Source organism: Lithobates pipiens, unplaced genomic scaffold (genome assembly GCF_037356315.1).
Source record: "Lithobates pipiens isolate NorthernLeopardFrog02 unplaced genomic scaffold, aLitPip1_a1.2 Scaffold_11, whole genome shotgun sequence".
Taxonomy (NCBI): domain Eukaryota; kingdom Metazoa; phylum Chordata; class Amphibia; order Anura; family Ranidae; genus Lithobates; species Lithobates pipiens.
Window position 1 is genome coordinate 1,057,322 of NW_027507696.1, and position 22,477 is coordinate 1,079,798.

The following is a 22,477-nucleotide window of genomic DNA, read 5'->3' on the forward strand; positions in this document are numbered from 1 at the left end:
ATCTATCTCCTGCCCAATAAATCATTTTTATCAAAGAATCCAGACAAAAAACAAATTGCCAGCCGAACGGAGGTTGCATCCAAAATCAGATGCAGCCGCTGTTCAGGCATCCTGAGAGCTGGCTAGCCTGGCTTTCCAAATACAATAGTTGCCATGGGAGGTTCATACAGCGTAGATAGAAGAATCTTTTTTTTTCCTTCGTTCTGCAGGCTGAGTGGTTTAAAAAAAAAAAAAAAAAAAAAAAAAAAACTAAAACCAAAAAAACAAAAAACAAAAAACACAACCCTCAGTGTACGACTAGCTTTAGTCCTTTGGCCAGCAGCCCCGACATCCTCCCTTTACTGGGTGTGCATGCTGGGATATAGCCCTAGAGAAGCTTTAAAAACAGAACAGTTGTCTAATTAGGTCTAGCCAAGTACAACCCCTAAGACGTTGCTAAGGGTTACAGTGGGTATAAAGTACAGCACATCAGAAAAAGGAGTTCTGCAACAAATGCCACTCATTGAACAGATTATAAAAATGGAATCTTGGGAAACATTTCAGTTACTGTAATCAACGTTCACACCAAACGCTCCGTAAAAAAGAAAAAAAAAAAAAAAATCAGACAGTAGGTTACTTGCAATCCGGCACTTGTAAATACTTATAGATTTTTATATATATTTATATTTTAAAAATGTTCCTTTTTTTTTATAAGGCATCAGATTGTAACGTCCAGCGTCAGCACAGTTTGTCCTTGGAGATTGCACGATGGGGCTTTGTCCCCGGAATAAAAACAAGGATTAGGAAGTGTCCACTGAATCATCCTCTGAGTGGAGCTGGAGTGTTTTTATTCTTTTTTTTAATCTGAAAATAAAAAGCAACCTTCTCAGTTTTCGTTACTGACTCCGGCCTCGCTGCAGCTCTGTTCATAGGATGGCGGAGCATCTGTAAAAGAAAAAAAAAAAAATAATTAAAAAATAAGCTCCTTCATGTATACCACACGGGGTCTAAATATATAGATATGGTAGCAAATCATTTTCATAATGGGACTCAATGTCGACATAGTTCAGTGTGATTTAATACAAGAAAAAAAATGCCAATATTTTACTTAAAATGTACAAAGAATTGAAATATTGAGTGTTATTTTTTTCAATTTCGAAGAAAATTTTTTTTTTTTTTGAGCTGCCTGTTTTTTTAAACAGTTTTAAAGTGTATGCCAATACTAGAAAACACAACAGCTAATGTGGATAGTGATGGACTTTTTAGGCATAAACATAGATAGAAGAGAATAATTTTAAACCATATTTTATTTCTAAAAGCAATCAAATGTTCAATGCCTCAGAGCGTAATAGTTACACTGTGTAGTATAATATAGGTACATCACATTTTACATATTCTAAGAAAAAAAAACGTCATAAGCTCCTGATGAAGCGTTGTAGAGAAGGCGTAACATGTAGAGCAGGGGGTCTCAAACTAGCGGCCCTCCAACTATTGCAAAACTACAAGTCCCATGAGGCATTGCAAGGCTGACAGTTACAAGCATGACTCCCACAGACAGAGGCATGATGGGACTTGTAGTTTTGCAACAGCTGGAGGGCCACCAGTTTGAGACCCCCTGATGTAGAGCATCTCTGAGCCGAGTCATCTAGGATACACTTTTTTCGTAAATGTTATTTTTCTGTATTGACGGTTCCTCTTTTTTAATGTCCCCATGTTGTATGTATATAGGAATATATGTAAAATGTGATGCACCTATACTATACTAGACAGTGTAACTATTATGCTCTGAGGCATTGAACATTTGTTTGCTTTTAGAAATAAAATATTTTTTTTCAAATTATTCTCTTCCATCTATATTTATGCCTAAAAAGTCCATCACTATCAACATTAGCTGTTGTGTTTTCTAGTAAATTTAAATATCGGGACGTGGCATGTTTATTCTGCAGCGTATCCTCAGGACCACCCTGTGGTAGATACACACCAAATTTAATTGTATACTAATACTGTATTTTATTTAGTTTGATTATTTGAGCATTTAAAAGCCCTGATGCCCAACATGTGGCTCAAGAGAGATGTGAGCAGCCCCCCAGTATTGGGAGTTGCATTGATCTGTAAAGGGGGTGTAATGGTAGTATTAATGGCAGTAATCTCTAGCAGTCTTACAGAACATCACCAATCTCAGACTTCTTCAGCAAGTCTCCACCAATAGCTGTAGCAGGTCTGCAGACCATGACCATCTCCTCTAGCATGTCTGCAGTCTGACTCTCAGGGGCCCTCTACACCACATAAGTTGACAACCACAGATTTAAAGTAAAAACGTTGCTTAATATGTGATCAGTTATGGCACCAAACATTTGATGGTTTGACATTTGGGTTGAGGACACAAGTAAATATGACAGTTAGCAATCCAGGAAATGTAACTTTTGTGAAAGCATTAAATTGATGGGTTTAGGTCTGCTTTATTTACGGTTGTTCAGGGGCTCTGGGCTTCAGCAAAATGGCAGCCTCCAGCAAGGAGGAACAGGAGAAATCCTGGAGACAATTTACAGCACACACTTGTTAAAAGAGGAAGTAAACCCTGATTGGTTTACTTCCTCTTTGATTCCCTGCAAAGGTAAAGCATAATGGACTACTATGCATCGCATCGCATAGTAGTCCATTATGTGTCACTTACCTGACACAGGAGCCAGCGATGTCACCGCTGTCCCCTGTAGTCCGGAGCATCCATCTTCTCGGTGGGTCTCGCTGCTCCGCCGCTGATATTCGACGAAGCCGCGATGACGTCACTCCCGCGCATGCGCACAGGAGCCGCCACTCGCGGCATATCGCCGTTGACAGTGGCGCGCTCAGTGCGCCTGCACGCCGCTGTCTATGGCGCATGTGCCGTAGACAGCGGTGCCTGTATTTTGGCAAATATCTCCTAAACCGTGTAGGTTTAGGAGATATTTCTTGGACCTACAGGTAAGCTCTTTAATGTGGACTGTATGTTCCTTGCTATTATTTAGAAGCCCCAAACCTTTTTTTTTTGCTGGCCAGCAGGTGTTGGGAAATCCTTTGTGCTGTGCAATGCCCTTCCATGCCCACCTTATTTTAAAAGCTAGTTATAAATTGGGGTGGTAATCATTTTTTTGTTTCGGTTTCTATTGCTGTCAGGATCCTGATGACCAGAATCGCTGCATCAGAAAGTGATAGAAGATTCAAAATGCTTCAATTGTCGCTGAAACAGAAGGCATGGGAAAGCTTTTCGACAAGGACACCTGTAGTGGCGAAAACTGTCAAAAGGTAGGCCTTTTCCATTGTTTTGGGGAGATTTTTCACCGTTGTGTCATGGAAAGGAAATCAAGACAAATCTCCTTACCAGGTGCAAAAGCAAAAAAAAATAAATAAAAAATAAGTGTGCGAGTGTGTAATCATTGAACAGTTGGTTCTTGAGCTCCTTTAATGCAATTCTTTACTACACTAAGGCCGCGTACACACGGGCGGACAGTCCGCTCGTGTGTGGGCTTCAGCGGACAGTCTGACGAACAAAGTTTTTCGGAATTTCCGTAAGACAGTCCGCTGAAACTTGGTTTCAGCGGACAGTCCGCTCGTGTGTAGGCTTGTTCGACAAACTAAGTTTCGCGCATGCTCAGAAAGGATTTACACGGTGAAGGTTGCATTGCAGTGTATTGGACGTCGTATTTCTCATCCCGTTCACGTCATCGCGCACGCTTTCAGCGGACTGTTCGTTCGTGTGTGGTCAAGTCCGTTCATGCAAATTTTGAGCGGACTGTTTGACGAACTAAGTTGGGCGAACAGTCCGCCCGTGTGTACGCGGCCTTAGAGTCCAACTGTGGAAATGAACTGCTGCTTGTTAAGTCTAAGTGTGCAGGAATAAGGAGCAATACTTACCACCCTATCCCCTGACTAATTCTGCGAAGTTTCTTCTGTATGGTGTCCTGACCGCAGTCACACACCTGACCTCTCCACTTACAATACAGGATTAAGAGCCCTGCACTTTATGTGATGCCAAGGGACAGCTCACAGCCCATAGCACGGGAGCTAGCCAGAGCTGGTGTAAGGCAAAATGTTACTGCCCTTCATCTCCCTAGACATATGCATTTAACACTTGTAGTGTGGGGGGGGGGGGGGCACTGCAAGGGTCGCGTTTTTCTGTCCAATTGCTGGATTTGGGCTTTAAAGGGTTACTAAACCAACACTACCTATGCATGAAAGCATCCTTGGTAGACTCACTGTGAAACCTAAGGGGTTAATCCTCCACTTTGTGCAAAAGGGCTGTTGATCCCATAGTCTCTGATCCTCCCTTTCTTATACTGTCCCCAAACCATCTGCCGTTCGTACAGAGCAGCAGTGGCAAGTCTGCACATGCAATGTGTTAGATCGTAGCATGCACTCTGTATCCATTTTTTGTTGGAGGGCATGTGATCGGCACAGCACCAATTAGTGATGCCCTGACAGTGGGTTATGAGGCATGCCATGGGTTTAGTATCACTTTAATGGTGGTTTGGCATTGCAGCAACAACTCTGTAGCTAGAAATAAATAATTTGAGAATACAACACTCCAAATATAAATTTCTGACAGTTAAAAAGAGCACTTACCATAAGGATAACCCCATGTGCTGTACTCCGGGGGTAGAATAAGTGAGCCGGCTGAAGGCACCGGAACGACTGCTCCCTCAGCATAATAAGGGATTGTGGACCCTGTGGATAAGCAAAGAGTTGGGTGCGAGGGGGAGCCTAGATTTTCCATCTGTGCGTTGGGAAAGTTCAGCTCAGATGCATAGCAGAATGGGGCATTTGCTTGCTGCTGGGAGTGGCACTTGGTGGGGATAGACACATTGTCCATTGGCTGGGTGCTACCACACTGGTCATCGTCAGCAGGGGGCGCCGAGGGGACGACAGGAGCTGGCACCTGCGATATAGAATGTCTCAGTCCTAAGCGAGCTTGACTGACCGGTATATTTCCAATGTAGATGGGTAATGTCACCGACACCTCAGGATTTTTTACTGTTACCTAGGTGGGAAAGAAGTCAATGTAATCCTGGTTCAGATCATGTACAAAAAAAGCTCAACTACTACTTGTAACAATAATAATAATTTACATAAAATAAGCTACTATAACAGACCTGGCCATAGATGGGTTGAAATTTGGTTGGATCTGCTAAAATCGGCCAAGGTCGATCCATCTATAGCTACTGCAGCTCGTCAGAAGTCAATTTAATGATTGACGTCTCTTGAACGGGATTGATGGAAAAACTTTACAATTTGATCAGAGGCTGAGCCAGTTGGCTGCAATGCCAATCAATGTATTCTGACAGCGGTCTGAAAGAGTCCCCCCTTGCAGAATATAATAGCACAGATTCCTCCAATCACCTCACTTGGGTGGATGAGGGAATCCATTGTTTTTTTGTTTTTCCAACCAGCCTTCCAGCTAATTGAAAGAAGACAAACCATGTATGGCAACCCCAAGATAGGCATGGGACTTGTCTGTGTGGCCATCTGAAGCCATGGCACAGTCCCTGGCTGCAACCTTGAAAAAAATAAATAAAAGATCTTTGCTGACTTGTCAAATGCCTGACCTTACAAATTGCATACTCTAGATCTGGGAAACACTCAAGCTAAAATACTTTAAAGTAAAAAAAAAGCTAAATAAGAGGTCAATTGTTTCTCTTTTATAATTTAGTATATTTATGAAGACTTACCAAACATATGCCCTTTTCTGACTGGTTCTCTTTACGGTTAATAGGTAAAGCTTCAGGTTAATTTCAACCTGAACCTCTGCTTTGACCCCGCTGCTCCATTTACCTCCACGATCACTACCAGCGAGTGCCAAGGACTCTCCAGCTACCGCCATGTGACAGAGCTGGGCCAATCCCTAATGGAAGGGAAATACAGTATCCCATCCTGGGGAGTGTACTGGGTACTTCTCTTCAGTCCCATTGCCAAACAGAGGAGCAAAAGACACGAGTGAATGTAGGAGAGGGCCAGGAATTAAATCAAACCTGTTGCTTTTCAGGGAATTTGAGAAAGCATAGGTTCCCTTTCCAAAAAGGTAAAGTGAAAGTGTTGAAAGCAGGTCAGGGCCATCATTTTACATGGTTTTATTCTCACTTGCAAATAAAAAAAACAAAAAACACACACAAACACACACACACAAACACACACACAAACACACACAAACAAACACACACACACACACAAACAAACACACACACACACACAAACAAACACACACACACACACACAAACACACACAAACACAAACACAAACAAACAAACACAAACAAACTGGGCATGTAGGGTAAGGAATAGAAAAGCCCTAGATTTGCTTTAGGTACTATAATTCATTTTCTAGATATTCACAGGTCCACTTTGAGGTGACCCTTATTAGAACTTTTTTTTCTGATTACTTTTTCTCTCCTGCACCAAGCTTTGCCCATATGCCAACCTGCCAAGATCACTGCACAGGCAAATTGCCACTTCCACGCAAGTAATACTATAGTGAGGTCACCTACTGACCTGTTGTCACCGTCATGGTGGCACCAAGCATCTGTCTCCTGCAGCTAGAAAGGCTACCAAGACGCACCAACTGATTTTTTTTGTTTAATTCAGTCTTTATTGACGACTATACATATTACATAGGATTAAACAAGAATGTGGTAGCACGAGCCATAACTATTGTGTCAAGGTTACAATGGGCCAACACACAGTGCCTTGAAAAAGTATTCATACACCTTGAAGTTTTCCACATTTTGTCGTCATGTTACAACCAAAAACGTAAATTTATTTTATACAATAGACAATGGTTGCCCAACCAGTGGCCCGGGGGGGGCCACATGTGGCCTGCTGAGCCCTCTGATGTGGCCCGCGACCTCCCTCTGTAGGATGGCAGGTTGGCAAGCCCAATGAAGCCGGCAGAGCAAGCAGCTGTGGAAAAGAGCTGTGTAAGCTGATGCTTCCTGTATAGCGCCGTCTCTTGCCACAGGTGGAGCGATGCCAAATGCACTCTGCCGGGGACAGCAACCTGAATGGAAGACTGTTATTAAAGGTCAGTTTATTACTAAAATTGCATTGGATATATGGGCATATCTTTGTAGTGGTTACTGGGCTGTTTTCAAACTGATCCGCAGGTACAGCGCACCTTCAGGTTACCTGCACTGAGGCATAGACTTCTGTTATTACCTGCAGGTGTGGTGAGCTTTCAGAAAGTGCACCACACCTGCAGGATATAATAGAAGTCTATGGCAAAGTGTAACTAACACACAGGTGCACTGCACTGCAATAGTGTGAAAGGCCCCTTTCACACAATCGGACCGTCCATTCACCTCTATGAAACGGCAGATGTGAACAGATTTGTGTCCTTTTACACCTCCAATCTGATTCACCAAAAAATAAATAAAACAGAAGGGGATCAATTTCCTTCTGTCAGGGCGGATCGGAGGACCCATAGAGTAGAGTGGCCTGTGTCCCGCCTGCTTCATTGTGGCCCGCGACCAGTTACCAAGTCGCTTAAGTGGCCCTCGCTCTTCAAAAGGTTGGGCACCCCTGCAATAGACCAACACAAAGTGGCACATAATTGTTTTTTTTTTTATAAATTCTTTATTTTTTCATCTTTTCTTTCCATAGATTTCACATTACATTTCGTTTTACATCTACAACTTCTTTAACAGCTATAACAGTCTTATAATATTTCAATCCGTACCTCAATTCCATGTCATCCTCCCCCCTCCCTCACCCTTCCCTCCCAGAAAAATAAATAAATAAATATACAAACAAGAGAAAAAAAAAAAAAAAAAAAAAGTTTGAATTTTCACTATAATCCCCCCCCTCACTCCCCCCCCCCCCCCACCACCACCCGCCTGCTCTATCATATTTCGAAATGTTTCACATCATACTTTCTCTATAATTTAGATATGGAGCCCAGATCTTCTGATATTTCTCGTCTTGATCTCTCATTGTCATTGTTAAATTTTCCATTTGTTGGATTTCTGCAATTCTCTGAAACCACTGTGCTCTAGCTGGAGGGTTGCTTTTTTTCCACAGAACCGGGATACATGCCCTTGCTGCTATCAATAAATGTCTCAGCAAAGAATTTTTGAATCTTTCTATTGCCATTGGGATGTCCAGCAGCAGAAAAGTTGCCGGTTTATCTCCCAGGTCAATTCCTGTAATCCTTACAATAGTATCGGCTACCATCTCCCAGAACACTCTAATTTTTGGACATTCCCAAAATATATGTAATAATGTTCCTTCTGCTCCATGACATCTCCAACATGTCTCTGATATCTGGGGGTAAATTTGATGTAACACTTTTTAGCACATAATTGTGAAGTGGAAGGAAAAGGATTTTCAAAATGGTTGACAAATAAATATCTGAAAAGTGTGGCGTTTATTTGTATTCAGCCCCCCTTTACTCTGATACCCCAAACTAAAATCTAGTGGAACCAATTGCCTTCAGAAGTCACCTAATTAGTAAATAGAGTCCACCTGTGTGTCATTTAATCTCAGTATAAATAAAGCCGTTTTGTAAAGTCCTCTTTGTTAGAGAACCTTCGTGAACAAACCGCATCATGAAGGCCAAGGAACACACCAAACAGGTCAGGGATAAAATTGTGGAGAAGTTTTAAAGCAGAGTTAGGATTTAAAAACATCTCAAGCTTTGAACATTTCACGGAGTTCTGTTCAATCCATCATCCGAAAATAGAAAAAGAGTATGGGCACAACTGCAAACCTACCAAGACATGGCCGTCCACCTAAACGGACCAGCCAGGCAAGGAGAGCATTCATCAGAGAAGAGCCAAGAGGTCCATGGTAACTCTGGAGGAGCTGCAGAGATTCACAGCTCAGGGGGGAGAATCTGTCCACAGGACAACTATTAGTCGTCTCCCCACAAATCTGCCCTTTATGGAAGTGTGGCAAGAAGAAAGACATTGTTGAAAGAAAGTCATAAGAAGTCCTGTTTGCAGTTTGCTAGAAACCATGTGGGGGACACAAAAGTGGAAGAAGGTGCTCTGGTCAGACAAGACCAAAATTGAACTTTCTGGCCTAAAAGCAAAATGCCATCTGTGGTGGAAAACTAACACTGCACATCACCCTGAACATACCATGTGGATGCTTTTCTTCAGCAGGTACAGGGAAGTTGGTCGGAGTTGATGAGAAGATGGATGAGGTTGAGCTTTCAACAGGTGAACAACCCCAAACAACCAGCCAGAGCTACAATGGATTGGATGAGGGATCTCCAAATTACGGCTCTCCAGCTGTTGCAGAACTACATGTCCCATGAGGGCATTGTAAAACTGACATGACCAGGCATGATGGGAATTGTAGTTCCAGAACTGGAGGGCCGTAGTTTGGAGACACCTGGCTTAGATCACAGCATATTCATGTGTTAGAATGGCCCAAAGGCCAGACCTAAATCCAATTGAGAATCTGTGGCAAGACTTGAAAATTGCTGATCACAGATGCTCTCCATCCAATCTGACAGAGCTTTGCAAAGAATGGGCAAAAATGTCACTCACACAAATCTGCTAGAGACATCCCCAAAAAGACTTGCAGCTGTAATTGCAGTGAAAAGGTGGTTCTACCAAGTATTAACTCATCACATATTTGTATAAAAAAAAAAAAAGAAGAAGTGTAATTTTCTTTCCACTTCACAATTATGCGCCACTTTGTGTTGGTTTATCACATAAAATCCTAATAAAATACATTTACGTCTTTGGTTGTAACATGACAAAACGTGGAACATTTCAAGGGGTGTGCATACTTTGAAAACTGTAGATGAAGGAATAGTCCTACAGGATGTAAAACTGATCAAAAAGAAAAGCAAATAACAGCTCTCAAATGCAGCAGCATAAATGGTAAATCTGCACGGTAGGACTAGCTAGGCATGCCTAATGTCCGGTGCTCAATCTAGCCCAGAAAAAGCAAATAATCTAAATTTGTCATAGAACGTTCACATATAACACAAGTAAAAGATTGTGGGGAAATAAGACCTAGCTTCAAGGAGATGACTGAAGTCAAAGGCCGGCCATACACTGTACAAAATTTCTGCTGAAATGGGCGAGATTCGAACAAAGTTGTTGAGCAAAAAAAAATAAATAAATAAAAATCGCTGTACTAACATTGGATAGTTTGCACAGTGGCTCTGACCTGAGCTGTTAATTTTTTTTCATTCAACCCTGCAGGTTGTGCGTTAGGCTTCAGTGTAGCAATGACAGGTCATTCTCACAGAAAGGACAAAAGGTCAGTAAATTCCTCAGTAAAAGGAGTAGCTGGTTTAAATTAAAGGATGGTGTGGGTATGAAAGGGGAGAGGAGGAAAGGGGAAGAACAAAAAGCCAGAGGGCGACTGCCACCTTCAAGCCAGAGACCCAGAGGGCGACTGCCACCTTCAAGCCAGAGACCCAGAGGGCGACTGCCACCTTCAAGCCAGAGACCCAGAGGGCGACTGCCACCTTCAAGCCAGAGACCCAGAGGGCGACTGCCACCTTCAAGCCAGAGACCCAGAGGGCGACTGCCACCTTCAAGCCAGAGACCCAGAGGGCGACTGCCACCTTCAAGCCAGAGACCCAGAGGGCGACTGCCACCTTCAAGCCAGAGACCCAGAGGGCGACTGCCACCTTCAAGCCAGAGACCCAGAGGGCGACTGCCACCTTCAAGCCAGAGACCCAGAGGGCGACTGCCACCTTCAAGCCAGAGACCCAGAGGGCGACTGCCACCTTCAAGCCAGAGACCCAGAGGGCGACTGCCACCTTCAAGCCAGAGACCCAGAGGGCGACTGGCACCTTCAAGCCAGAGACCCAGAGGGCGACTGGCACCTTCAAGCCAGAGACCCAGAGGGCGACTGGCACCTTCAAGCCAGAGACCCAGAGGGCGACTGGCACCTTCAAGCCAGAGACCCAGAGGGCGACTGGCACCTTCAAGCCAGAGACCCAGAGGGCGACTGGCACCTTCAAGCCAGAGACCCAGAGGGCGACTGGCACCTTCAAGCCAGAGGGCGACTGGCACCTTCAAGCCAGAGACCCAGAGGGCGACTGGCACCTTCAAGCCAGAGACACAGAGGGCGACTGGCACCTTCAAGCCAGAGACACAGAGGGCGACTGGCACCTTCAAGCCAGAGACCCAGAGGGCGACTGGCACCTTCAATCCAGAGACCCAGAGGCGACTGGCACCTTCAATCCAGAGACCCAGAGGCGACTGGCACCTTCAATCCAGAGACCCAGAGGCGACTGGCACCTTCAATCCAGAGACCCAGAGGCGACAGGCACCTTCAATCCAGAGACCCAGAGGCGACTGGCACCTTCAAGCCAGAGACCCAGAGGCGACTGGCACCTTCAAGCCAGAGACCCAGAGGCGACTGGCACCTTCAAGCCAGAGACCCAGAGGCGACTGGCACCTTCAAGCCAGAGACCCAGAGGCGACTGGCACCTTCAAGCCAGAGACCCAGAGGCGACTGGCACCTTCAAGCCAGAGACCCAGAGGCGACTGGCACCCTCAATCCAGAGACCCAGATAATCATCTGGCTCAGACTGGGATACAACCTTTTTTTTTTTACAACATTTTGTAAATAAGTACCGGCACTTCCTATTTACACTGATGAGCTGTGATTGGACACAGCTGATCACATTAGTAACGAGCCTACGTCATAAGCTCTTTACCGTGATCGTAGATGTGGTGTGTCGAGTGCCAGACTGCACCACCCATCACCTCACGAGCGGCTTGTTCTGAAGGATGTCATAGAACGTGAAATGAAACTCCCGCCCGGCTGTCATTTTGCTTCAGGCCAGACAGGAAGGTGTTAATAGTAGCTGTCACATCCTCGCAAAAGGGTGCAACTGATATTTAAAACGGACCGTGGGATGGTCCCTAGTGCAAGTGTGCTTAGCGTAAACACCACATGTTTGACGTCCCTTTAAGAAAACCCGACACTTTCGCCAGGAAGCCAATATTGAACACACAAAGGCGGCTCTATTTTCAGGTGAACACAAGTGCCTTCCCCATTCTGTGTCTAGAACATCTTGTTCCGCTGACCTCGGAGGAGGAAGAACAACGTCAATAGAACTCGATAACTCATTACAGCCCAGCCGGATAATTTGACTTTGGTCAGAACGTCGGTGTAACTGCGTTCTGCTTGTTCCTCCATAAAATTCTATTTAATTCCATTTGCAGAAAACACGATCCATGGCAGACACCGATGACTAAGAAACGCTTCATTTTGTGCCAATCAGCTTTATTTAAAAAAAAAAAGAGGAGGGGTTCAGCAGATGTTGGTCGCACACGGCGATGCTCTTTAACCACTACAATACAGGGCACTTTCACCCCCTTCCTTCCCAGCCCAATTTTCAGCTTTCATCGCTCTAGCGCTTTCAGTGACAATTGCGCGGTCGTGCTACACTGTACCCAAATGAAATTGTTATCATTTTGTTCGCACAAATAGAGCTTTATTTTGGTGTTATTTATTCACGACTCCGTTTTTTTTTTTTTGCGATATAAGCGCAAAAATAGCGGAAATTTGGAAAAAAAAACAATATTTTCTTTTTTCTATTTGAAAAGAAATCCAATAAAATCAAAATTTTGTCATAAATTTAAGCCAAAATGTATTCTGCTACATGTTTTTGGTAAAAAAAATTCCATTAAGTGTATAATAATTGGTTTGTGTGATCACGGACATATGTACGCAAATGATCATGTACATATGTGTGCAGGTGATCACGTACATATGTGTGCAGATAATCATTGGGACATGTGATTTTAGTGGGACATATGTGGGGGACATGTTTTTATTATTAGGGACATGTGTTTTTATTATTTGGGGACATGTATGTTTTGGGACATGTGTGTTTTGGGGACATATGTGGGGACTGTGTTTGTACTGTGTGGTGTGTTGTGTGTTTACACTACACTGGTGATCAGTGAGTAAAAAGCTGTAAAAAGCAGCCCATACTCACTGATCATCAGCCGGCTGCAGCGTTCTGCTCTCCTCTCCTCAGCGGTGACTTCCGTGTGAGGAGAGGAGAGCCGATTGCCTAGCAACCGGCTGTTTGTTTACATCACATGACGGCCGTGATTGGCCCTCCTGATCACATGACGGCCGTGTCCAATCACAGAGCCCTCCTGCCGATCTGAGATGTGCCGTGTCCGGGTGACACGAGCACATCGGGGCTGCGCGCGCGCGCGATCCCGCTACTCCTGAATGATGTTCCTGAACGTCCTATCAGGAGTAGACGGCTCCCACCCGGCCGTATATATGCATCGGCCGGGTGGGAAGTGGTTAAAATGTCAAAAAAGACCAAAAACAAAAATGGGATTTCAGTTCTCATTTTAGAGGTATAATTACCAGCCAAACCGGTCTGAGATAATATAGCTGGCAAACAAATAGAATACCTTGTTATAGTGGACCTAGCATCAGATATATTGTCAATAAGTAAAAACATGCACGCTAGGTAATGTGCAAGTTTACCACTTACAGGTAATTCTTACTTCTCACAAAGATTATAGTATTCCCCTTAAAGTGGTTGTATACTAATTTTTTTTTAACTTTTACCTACAGGAAAGCCTATAATAACGCTTACCTGTAGGTAAAAAAAAATATCTCCTAAACCTGTACGGTTTAGGAGATATTCCCCTCGGTATGCGCCGCTGACTGCAGCGGCGCATGCGCACAGGGTGATTCTCGGCTGAAAGCCCGGCAGTGGCCGGACCCGGCCGGGATGAAATCTCCTGCGCACATGCGCGGGAGTGACGATATCGCGGCTCCGGCCACTCACAGCGCCGGAACCGCGATACCCGGAAGAAGCTGACATGCTCCCTCGGCGTGGATCAGACCAGATGTCGGGCCTCGTTCTAAGGTAAGCATTTCATAATGAGCTAGTATTCGGTGCATACTAGCTCATTATGCCTTTCCTTTGCAGGTAGAAAAAAAAAATAAAAAATCTGCGGGTTTACTCCAGCTTTAAAATGCCTTTATAGGTTTTTTTTTTTTCTACCAGAAGGATGGCGCCATCTTTGCTCAGGCATCATTCATTGTTATCCATTACTTCTTGGACTGAGATGTTGATTACACAATCATATACATTTTGGTACCTGTACAGTTTTTTGCTAAAATGTCTGAAACCAACAATGTGACTTGCTACAAAAGGTACAATGCAGAGTCTCAGTTGTCACCGAGTGACCTGAGCAAGTGTGTCATCCTGTCTGCAGCAGACTAATCAAACATCACAGCTAGGGTTGCACGGATAATAGTATTGGTGCCGATACCGAGTATTTGCACAAGTATCGGTACTCGTACAAATGCACCGATACCTGAAACTGACACTTTCAGGCTCGGTTCTTTGAGCCGTCAGTGGGGATGAACAAATGTTCCTTTGTTTAACCCCTTAATTTACTCTAATCAGCCTTAACTCCCTATTCTCCTCCATTTAATTATTTTCCTGCTTTATTTTTTGCCCACGTCTATTTTATAAACGATAAACAATTAAACCTTTTTTTTTTTTGTTTGCTTTGTTAGTGAATATTTTCACACACACATAAACCTATATATTTCCATATTAAAAAAAAAAAACGTAAAAATGAAAAACAAATAAAAAAATAAACAGATTTCATTTGTAAATGACTTTTCAATGCTTTGTACCATTGCCGACAGCTGAAGTGCAAACAAAACAGTTGCGGTAGGTATCGGTGATTGGCATTGATGTGAAAAAAATTAAAAATAAATAAGTGGATAAATCGGTACTCATATTCATGGTTAAATTATATATATATATATATATATATATATATATATATATATATATATATATATATATATATATATATATATATATAGCATCAGCGCATCCATAATTCCATAACCACAGGCTTGGCAAAGCTGCCTCGCTGGAATGCAATGACTGCTTTTTAATGATAAAAGGTGGAGCTTTTTAGTAATAAACAGAACAAAAACACTTTAAGAAATCAAAACTATACAATATAGGACAGGGGTCTCAAAACTGGTGGTCCTCCAGCTGTTGCGAAACTACTACAAGTCCCATGCAAGGCTGACAGTTACAAGCATGACTCCCACAGGCAGAAGCATGATGGGACTTGTAGTTTCGCAAACAGCTGTAAGGCCTCCAGTTTGAGACCCCTGGTCTATGTAGATGAAGTTTTGACACTGTACTTCAAACACATGATACTGAGGGTTTGTTTAGACCGTTGGGTTATGTATTGGAGAAACATCACACAAGGGATCTTAGGCAGGCCATACACTGGGCACATTTTTTTCCTGCAACAAAAGAAAATTTGCATGACTTCCCCATCAACACAGAGACAGTGTTGACAGGGGAATCAGCAATTGTCTTCTTCCAGCAGGGGGGGGCGCCCCCACCAGTAGACATCGATTATCGCTAGCGGCTTTAGCATCGGTTTGCGATAATCACAAAAGAATCCAGCAGGCTGGTTGTATCCAAGTTGATCATTTAGCTTTGTACATTCTGCCTGCCAATTAACGGCTTGAACTGTGTTTATAGCAGAGGCTGCGTCTCACCTGGAGGTAGTAGTCTATCTGGATGAGGTTGCAGCCTTGTAAGATGGACTGTGGTAAAGCCGGCACCAAGATCTGCTCATCCCATACCGCGTGTTTCCAAGCCTTCACCGGAGCCCCTTCAACCTCTGCGATTGTCCGCAGGTCATAGACGCAGCGCTTTGATCTGTAGGCAACTTTCTGAGTTCAAAAGAAAGAGGAGGGGGGAAAAAAAAAAAAAAATTAAAAAGTAAATAAATTACAACAAAAAAAATCCAAGAAAAAAAAAAAAAAAAAAAAAAAAGGGAAAGAGCATTTTTACATTTGTCTCTTTGCCAAAATGTTAGTGGTTACCTAAGCTAAATGAGGCCTGCAAGTGACAACTGGCAGTACCCCTTTAGAAAGCTGGGCAGTAGGAGACCATCAAAAAAAAAAAAAAAAAATCTCCCCGACTATACAATCTACATATTTTGTAGTTCCAATACTGACAAATCTCTTGAAACATTCCTCTTTACAAAAGTGTCTTTTTTTGGTAAGGAAATACATTAAGCCCTGGTTCACACCAGTGCAATTTGTCGCGCTATTTGACAACTCAAAATAGCTTGACAAGTCCTACCTCATTGCCGTTCAAATTGTTGCTACTCACGTCGACTTTGCATTGACTTCTGTTAAATGAAGTCGCAAGCCGCAATGAAATGGCACATTAAAAATCGCACTGATCAGGTGGCTTCGAAATCACGATGAAGTGAACCAGGGATAAAGTGTGTCTAAAGCCAAAAAGTTGCTTCTTTTTGAAGTAGGAATAGGTTAAAATCCTGGTAAGTTTTGCTAATTTTGCATCGTGTCCCCCCTGGAGAGATTTCTCTTCATTTCCTGTCCCAGAGACCGGAGAGAAAGTGAAAGAACCTCTCCAAAGTGAGGGAAGACCTCCCAAGACAGCAGTTACAATACAATAGACGTCAATAAAAGGAGGATTTCCCCCAACTTCCTGTTCTGAGGACAACTGAAAAATTTGGAATTCTCATTGCTTTAATTCCCAGGGACAATGGTCACCGCGACAGAGTGCGAGTCTGAGTCTCAGAAGCTGACAGAGGTTCTACTCATCCATTTCTTTTCCTACTTAAAACGTGTAAAATATAATTATATATATATATATATATATATATATATATATATATATATATATATATATATATATATATATATATATATATATATATATATATATATATATATATATATATATATATATATATATATATATATATACATATACATATACATACATACACACACACACACACACACACACAGTTAGATTTTTTTTTTTGTATCAGCATTGGCCACCCAAAAAAAGAAATTGGGGAGGTGAAGGCCACATACAGCAACACCTGGCATCATTTTATCGCCATTCATTATGTACAGTGAAGGCACAGTTGATTCTCTCTCTCCCCCCTCCCCCAAAGCCACTACTCAGTCTGGTGTTCTGGCCCCATTAGTTTGGCTGAACGGCGAGTGCCGCTCAGCAGGACTGGTTATACAATCGGTGTTCTGAGCGTGCCTGGGCAGCTGCTTTTCTGGTGAGGTTTGCCGCATACTGGTAACTTTTCATAAATAAGAAGTAGTACTCAAAAGAAAAAAAAATTAAAGACAAGTGAAAAATCTCAGCGAGATACTATGCAGCACCCACTGCTACTGAGCTAAAAATCAGAATTGTCTCAGCAGATCCTGAGCCGAATTCTGTGTACTACCCTTCAGAATAAACGAGGGACCGCTCTCATTTGTTTTTGTTTATTGGGGTTTTTGTTTGCGAGAGGCAGCATGGAGTGTGTTCCAGCAAGATCAGAAGGTGCAAGCCAAGATCACCAGATTATGAAGAGAAGAGAGGGGGGTGGACCGGTCTACTACAGCAGTGCCTGGGTCAGTGATTCTCAACCAGGGTTCCTCCAGAGGTTGTAGGGGTTCCTCCAGGAGGTTGTAGGGGTTCCTTCAGCGTTGGGCAATTTCTGCCTCTCAGATAAGTTCCCACTGACACCATTGATCTTTTTAGCTATCTGTAAGGAGGTAACTTGTCCCATTCTTCCCACTGACCATCACACGAATGTATCGCGAGTTGTAGATTTAAATTTTTTAGCAGGGGGTTCCCCGAGACCGGAGAACTATTTCAAGGGTTCCTCTGTGTTAAAAAGGTTGAGAAAGGCTGGCCTGGGTGAACCAAAAAAAATTAAAATAAAAAAAAAATAAAAAAAAAAATAAATAAAAATAAAACACACCTTCTCAGCAGTTAGGATGGACTTCCAGGAGCACCTTTCTAGCTTTACCAAAAACATACGTTTAAAGTTTATTACTCCTTTTGAAGCCAAGCTGGCATAACACCTACCTTAGGTTTGTTCTATGCCTCCATTCACATTGCAGAACTAGATTAGAACACGGTCTGTCCTAACAAAGGGTTATAAAATTAGAGGTCAGGCTTCTCCAAAGTATGTTAATGGGGGGGCTCATCCTGTCCTACATTCTACTGGGACAGGCCCTCACTGAAATGGTTAATAAAACATTAAAGTCAGCTTCAACACCTAAGAAAATGTAAGAATTTTTTTTTTATTTTTTTTTATTTTTTATGTATGCATGGAAACAAACATTGGGCTCTCAAATTTTACTGCAAACGCGGAAATACACTTTAAACACAGAATTGAAAGAAAAAAAACAAACACACACACACACACACGGTATTAAAAGCTTTGTTTTTTGTTTTGCACACAGTTTTTTTTTTTTTTTCCTTCATGCATAGAATGCATGAAGGTAAAAAACCTTTAGCATCACTTTAAAATTTTAAAGTACAGATCTCTAACAAAATCCTTCATTCAGTACTGGATTGAGTATGGAGGTTACAATCCCTTTTTTCTTTTTGCTGCCCTGGTTGGAGAGATTTACCGTCACTAATTCTCCTAATACCCAAACTGGAAATTAAAGAAGAAGAAAAAAAAAAAAAAAAAAAAAAAAAAGAAGGATGAAATCAGCACATGTTTTGAAGCAGCTTCTACCACCCTCACCTGGATAAGAGATGCCACGATGGCCCCCGTGTCCCGACCGGACTTGTTTTCCACATCGGTGTGAATTTTGATAGCTTGTCCCACTATATATCCCCGCAGGTCAGAGGTCACACTGAGCAGCAGCTGGCCCGATTTCACCAGCTTGTAATTAAACTTCTTGGTGGCCGTAGCGCAACTGAGTTGCTGAAAGAAAAAAAAGAGGGATAAAGTCAAATTAAACTGAATGTTTGAACAAGCCGACTCCTTCGAAAAAATGTCATGGTAGAACAAGTTGTCCGAGTCAAATTTTATATAAAACGTGTTCATCCCTTTTCTTTTTAGCTTAAACTAAAAATAGCAAAACTTCTCGGTTTCATTTTGTATAGCGTAATGATGGGGTATAACCTCTGTCAGATTTTGTTTTCACCATCTGTGCGCCATTTGGGGGGGGGGGGGGGGATTTACCTTCACTTCCTGTCATATAGCCAAAAACAGGAAGTGAGGGAATCCCTGCAAAATAGGGGAATCCATTAGTCACCAAGTCACTTGAACTGGTGCCCCAATGGAAGATTTCCCCTCTAGTACTTTTCTGCAGACAACCCAAAATTTGGAAATTTCACCTTCAATGGTAATGGTAAACAGGACCAATAGAGGAAGGTGAATCTCCCAGACGGGGTCACAGAGAGCAATACTAACTTAATAGGTGTTTCTAATCCCTCTCCACGCTATCCAAAACTTAAAAAAAAAAAAAAAAAGGTTTTGCATTCAGTTATACTTTACAATCCTAAAATGTGGTGTCTTTATTAGTTTCTTGCTTTAGGCTCCCCCCCCGGGCCCCCCCCCCCCTTTATGGTCACCTAATCCACCCTGTCTTAGGGCATTTCCACTCTATGGAGAAGCAATGGGGACAATTTGAACAGCAGGATTGTCAGTCTGAGGATAGGGCAATGCTAGATGCCCTAGCAAATTCGAATAAACTTGACCAACAAAAATTAAAAACTCCCAACACTTATTATTTTTTTGAAATAGTTACAACAATTTGTTTCTTTTAGGGATAAAAAGGTTTTCCAGTTTGGCGGAAAGGCAGCGGCGCTGTATGCCCGTCACGCTCGTGTGGAATACCAATTCCCCCCCCACTTATCTGTACTTTTCCTACCCCCTTTTTTCTTTTTCTTCCTCCATCTTTTATTTCCTTGTCTGAAGGCTGTTTATGGCAAGTCTATCTCTCCGGTCTAGCCGACGGAGATGGGATATAGATGAACAGACCATGCGTACAGCCAGTTGACTGAAGCAACACTACAAACCTGGACCTGAATAAGATACGGAATGGCTGGGATCATATTGGGTGGGGTATATGATGACTTCACATGATCTTCCTATTTTTTTTGTGTACCACCCAGATTCTAAGTGGAGGATGAACATTCCGATGCAAGACTACTATGTATGTTGATTGCCTATGACGGCCACAGTTATCCTGTATTTTGTATTTTTTGTTTCTGTACTCTTTTCTTGGAAAATTCAAGAAAATTTTTTATTTTTTTTTCAAATATAAAGAAGGTTTTTCCAATTAAAGTCTGACCACTATAAGTATCCCTGTTAGTGATCAATGGTTTGTCCCAATAACACCATTACTGACACTTTTGTAAAGTAAATCCAATACAGCTACATCTAAGGACTGGTAAGCTGCAAATGCAATACATTTTTGCCTTTGGGTTTAGATATGTCAAAGATCAGACATGGGAGATGCACCAGGCATGCCGGTGATGAGACAGTTTGCCTACTCTGCATCAGCACACAAATAATAACTAGAAGAACCAAAATGACCCATGATCAACAGATGTTCAACTATGGCTTTGAATATTCGTTTGAATCTCTGCTACAGCTAGAGATTAACAACCTTAAACTGTCACTAATCTGTTTCAAGCGGAATTAAACCAAATCATTTAACAGTTATTTAGAAAAAAAAAACCCTACGGCTCACATTTGGTGCTTAAAAGGGAAAAATCTGTAAAGTGAACTTGCTCAGGACCCCCTCCTCAACCCCCACAGTCGCGCTGACCTGCAGCACGGCGATCTCCCGTTCTAAGCCACCTTACAATTCTGCAGCTTAGAAATCCCCTCGGCATTCATGCGTTCTTACCCGGTGAGAGGATGCGCTACGCGAGTTCCCGCTTGGTCAGTGCTGCCCATGTGACAACGCCGACCAATTAGAATGCTCCTAAATGTCCCACTGGACGGGGTACATTTAGAAGATTAAGCTGCAGGGGTTTTTAACAGCAGGGGTCAGAACGTAAGATCGCCGCACTGCAGGTCAGCAGGAATAGTGGGGGGGGTGGGGTTTAAGGAGGGGGTCCTGTGCAAGTTCACCTTGCAGATTTTTCTGTAAAGGTGAACTTACACTTTAATGTATTTATTTACATCCTCCTTATTGGGGTCTCTAAAGCTGGCCATACACGGTTTGATTCTTGGCTGGTTCAGCAGGAACCAGCCAAGATTGGAACCGTTGATGAGCAGGCTGAATGTACCAAGTTAATCATTCGATCAACTCGGGTACAAACAGCCTGCTGGATTCGCTTGCGATCACAAGCGGCTGCTATGACCTCTAGCGATAATCGCCGCCTTCTCCCGACGGGGATTGCTTGCACCTGCCGCCAGGCTAAGACAATTACAGATTCCCCTGTCGGCACGGTCTGTGTTGATGGGTGAATCGTGCAAATTTCTTTCCTGCCACCCGTGGCAGAAAAGAAATTTGCACCATTTATGGCCCTCCTAAGTCACAGAAATATCTGTAAGAAAATTCAACCCACCAGTGTCTAATGACCAAAATATCTGTTTTGGGTGAACTAACCCTTGAAATGGGGATAAAAACTTACATCTATATCAGGGATTTCGTTTAGGTCCAGGGGTCGCAGGATGTAGAAAAGTTTACTGGATTTGTAATCTTTGGACAGCTTCTTTGTTTCTATAACTGCCTTCACCTGATGGGTCACCTTACCAAACGGCCCCTCGAAGGACGTCGGCGCTGAAGCTGAAAAAAAGAAATAAAAATATATGACAAAGATTAATCCATGGTGTGCAGTACAGGAGAGGGCGTCCTTTTTATACATTATGGTTGCGCATTGCAATTAAAAAATAGGAAGAACCTGTGGCATTTCTTTAACTCCTTCAGCTCTCTGGACATACAGTATGTCCAGATTCTGAAGCGTTTTAAACTAGCTCATGGCTGCATCAGGTGGCCGCACACACCCCCACACTCCCTACTCTCGCCCCCTCGGGCCACACTCCCTACTCTCGCCCCCTCGGGCCACACTCCCTACTCTCGCCCCCTCGGGCCACACTCCCTACTCTCGCCCCCTCGGGCCACACTCCCTACTCTCGCCCCCTCGGGCCACACTCCCTACTCTCGCCCCCTCGGGCCACACTCCCTACTCTCGCCCCCTCGGGCCACACTCCCTACTCTGCAAACATTTAACAAATCCCACTATTCTGCAGAAAGCATCCCCCCCCCCACACCCTTAATCTGCTGCAAGCATCCCCCCCCCCCACACCCTTAATCTGCTGCAAGCATCCCCCCCCCACACCCTTATTCTGCTGCAAGCATCCCCCCCACACCCTTATTCTGCTGCAAGCATCCCCCCCACACCCTTATTCTGCTGCAAGCATCCCCCCCACACCCTTATTCTGCTGCAAGCATCCCCCCCACACCCTTATTCTGCTGCAAGCATCCCCCCCACACCCTTATTCTGCTGCAAGCATCGCCCCCACACCCTTATTCTGCTGCAAGCATCGCCCCCACACCCTTATTCTGCTGCAAGCATCCCCCCCACACCCTTATTCTGCTGCAAGCATCCCCCCCACACCCTTAATCTGCTGCAAGCATCCCCCCCCCACACCCTTAATCTGCTGAAAGCATCCCCCCCCCACACCCTTAATCTGCTGAAAGCATCCCCCCCCCACACCCTTAATCTGCT

At 43.4% G+C, this 22,477-nt stretch overlaps 1 protein-coding gene across 1 annotated transcript in view; it reads right to left on the reverse strand.

Moving 5' to 3' along the window:
• Nucleotides 1-286: 286 nt before the first annotated feature.
• Nucleotides 287-22,477, reverse strand: part of ARRDC1 (arrestin domain containing 1) — an 80,674-nt gene continuing 58,483 nt past the window's right edge. The window contains exons 4-8 of the mRNA XM_077467998.1: nt 21,380-21,534; nt 18,528-18,710; nt 15,502-15,678; nt 4,579-4,993; nt 287-924 (exon numbers count right to left, since the gene is read on the reverse strand). Coding sequence (XP_077324124.1) covers nt 866-924; nt 4,579-4,993; nt 15,502-15,678; nt 18,528-18,710; nt 21,380-21,534 — 989 coding nt within the window. The 3' untranslated portion in view covers nt 287-865. The remainder of the gene's footprint in view (nt 925-4,578; nt 4,994-15,501; nt 15,679-18,527; nt 18,711-21,379; nt 21,535-22,477) is intronic.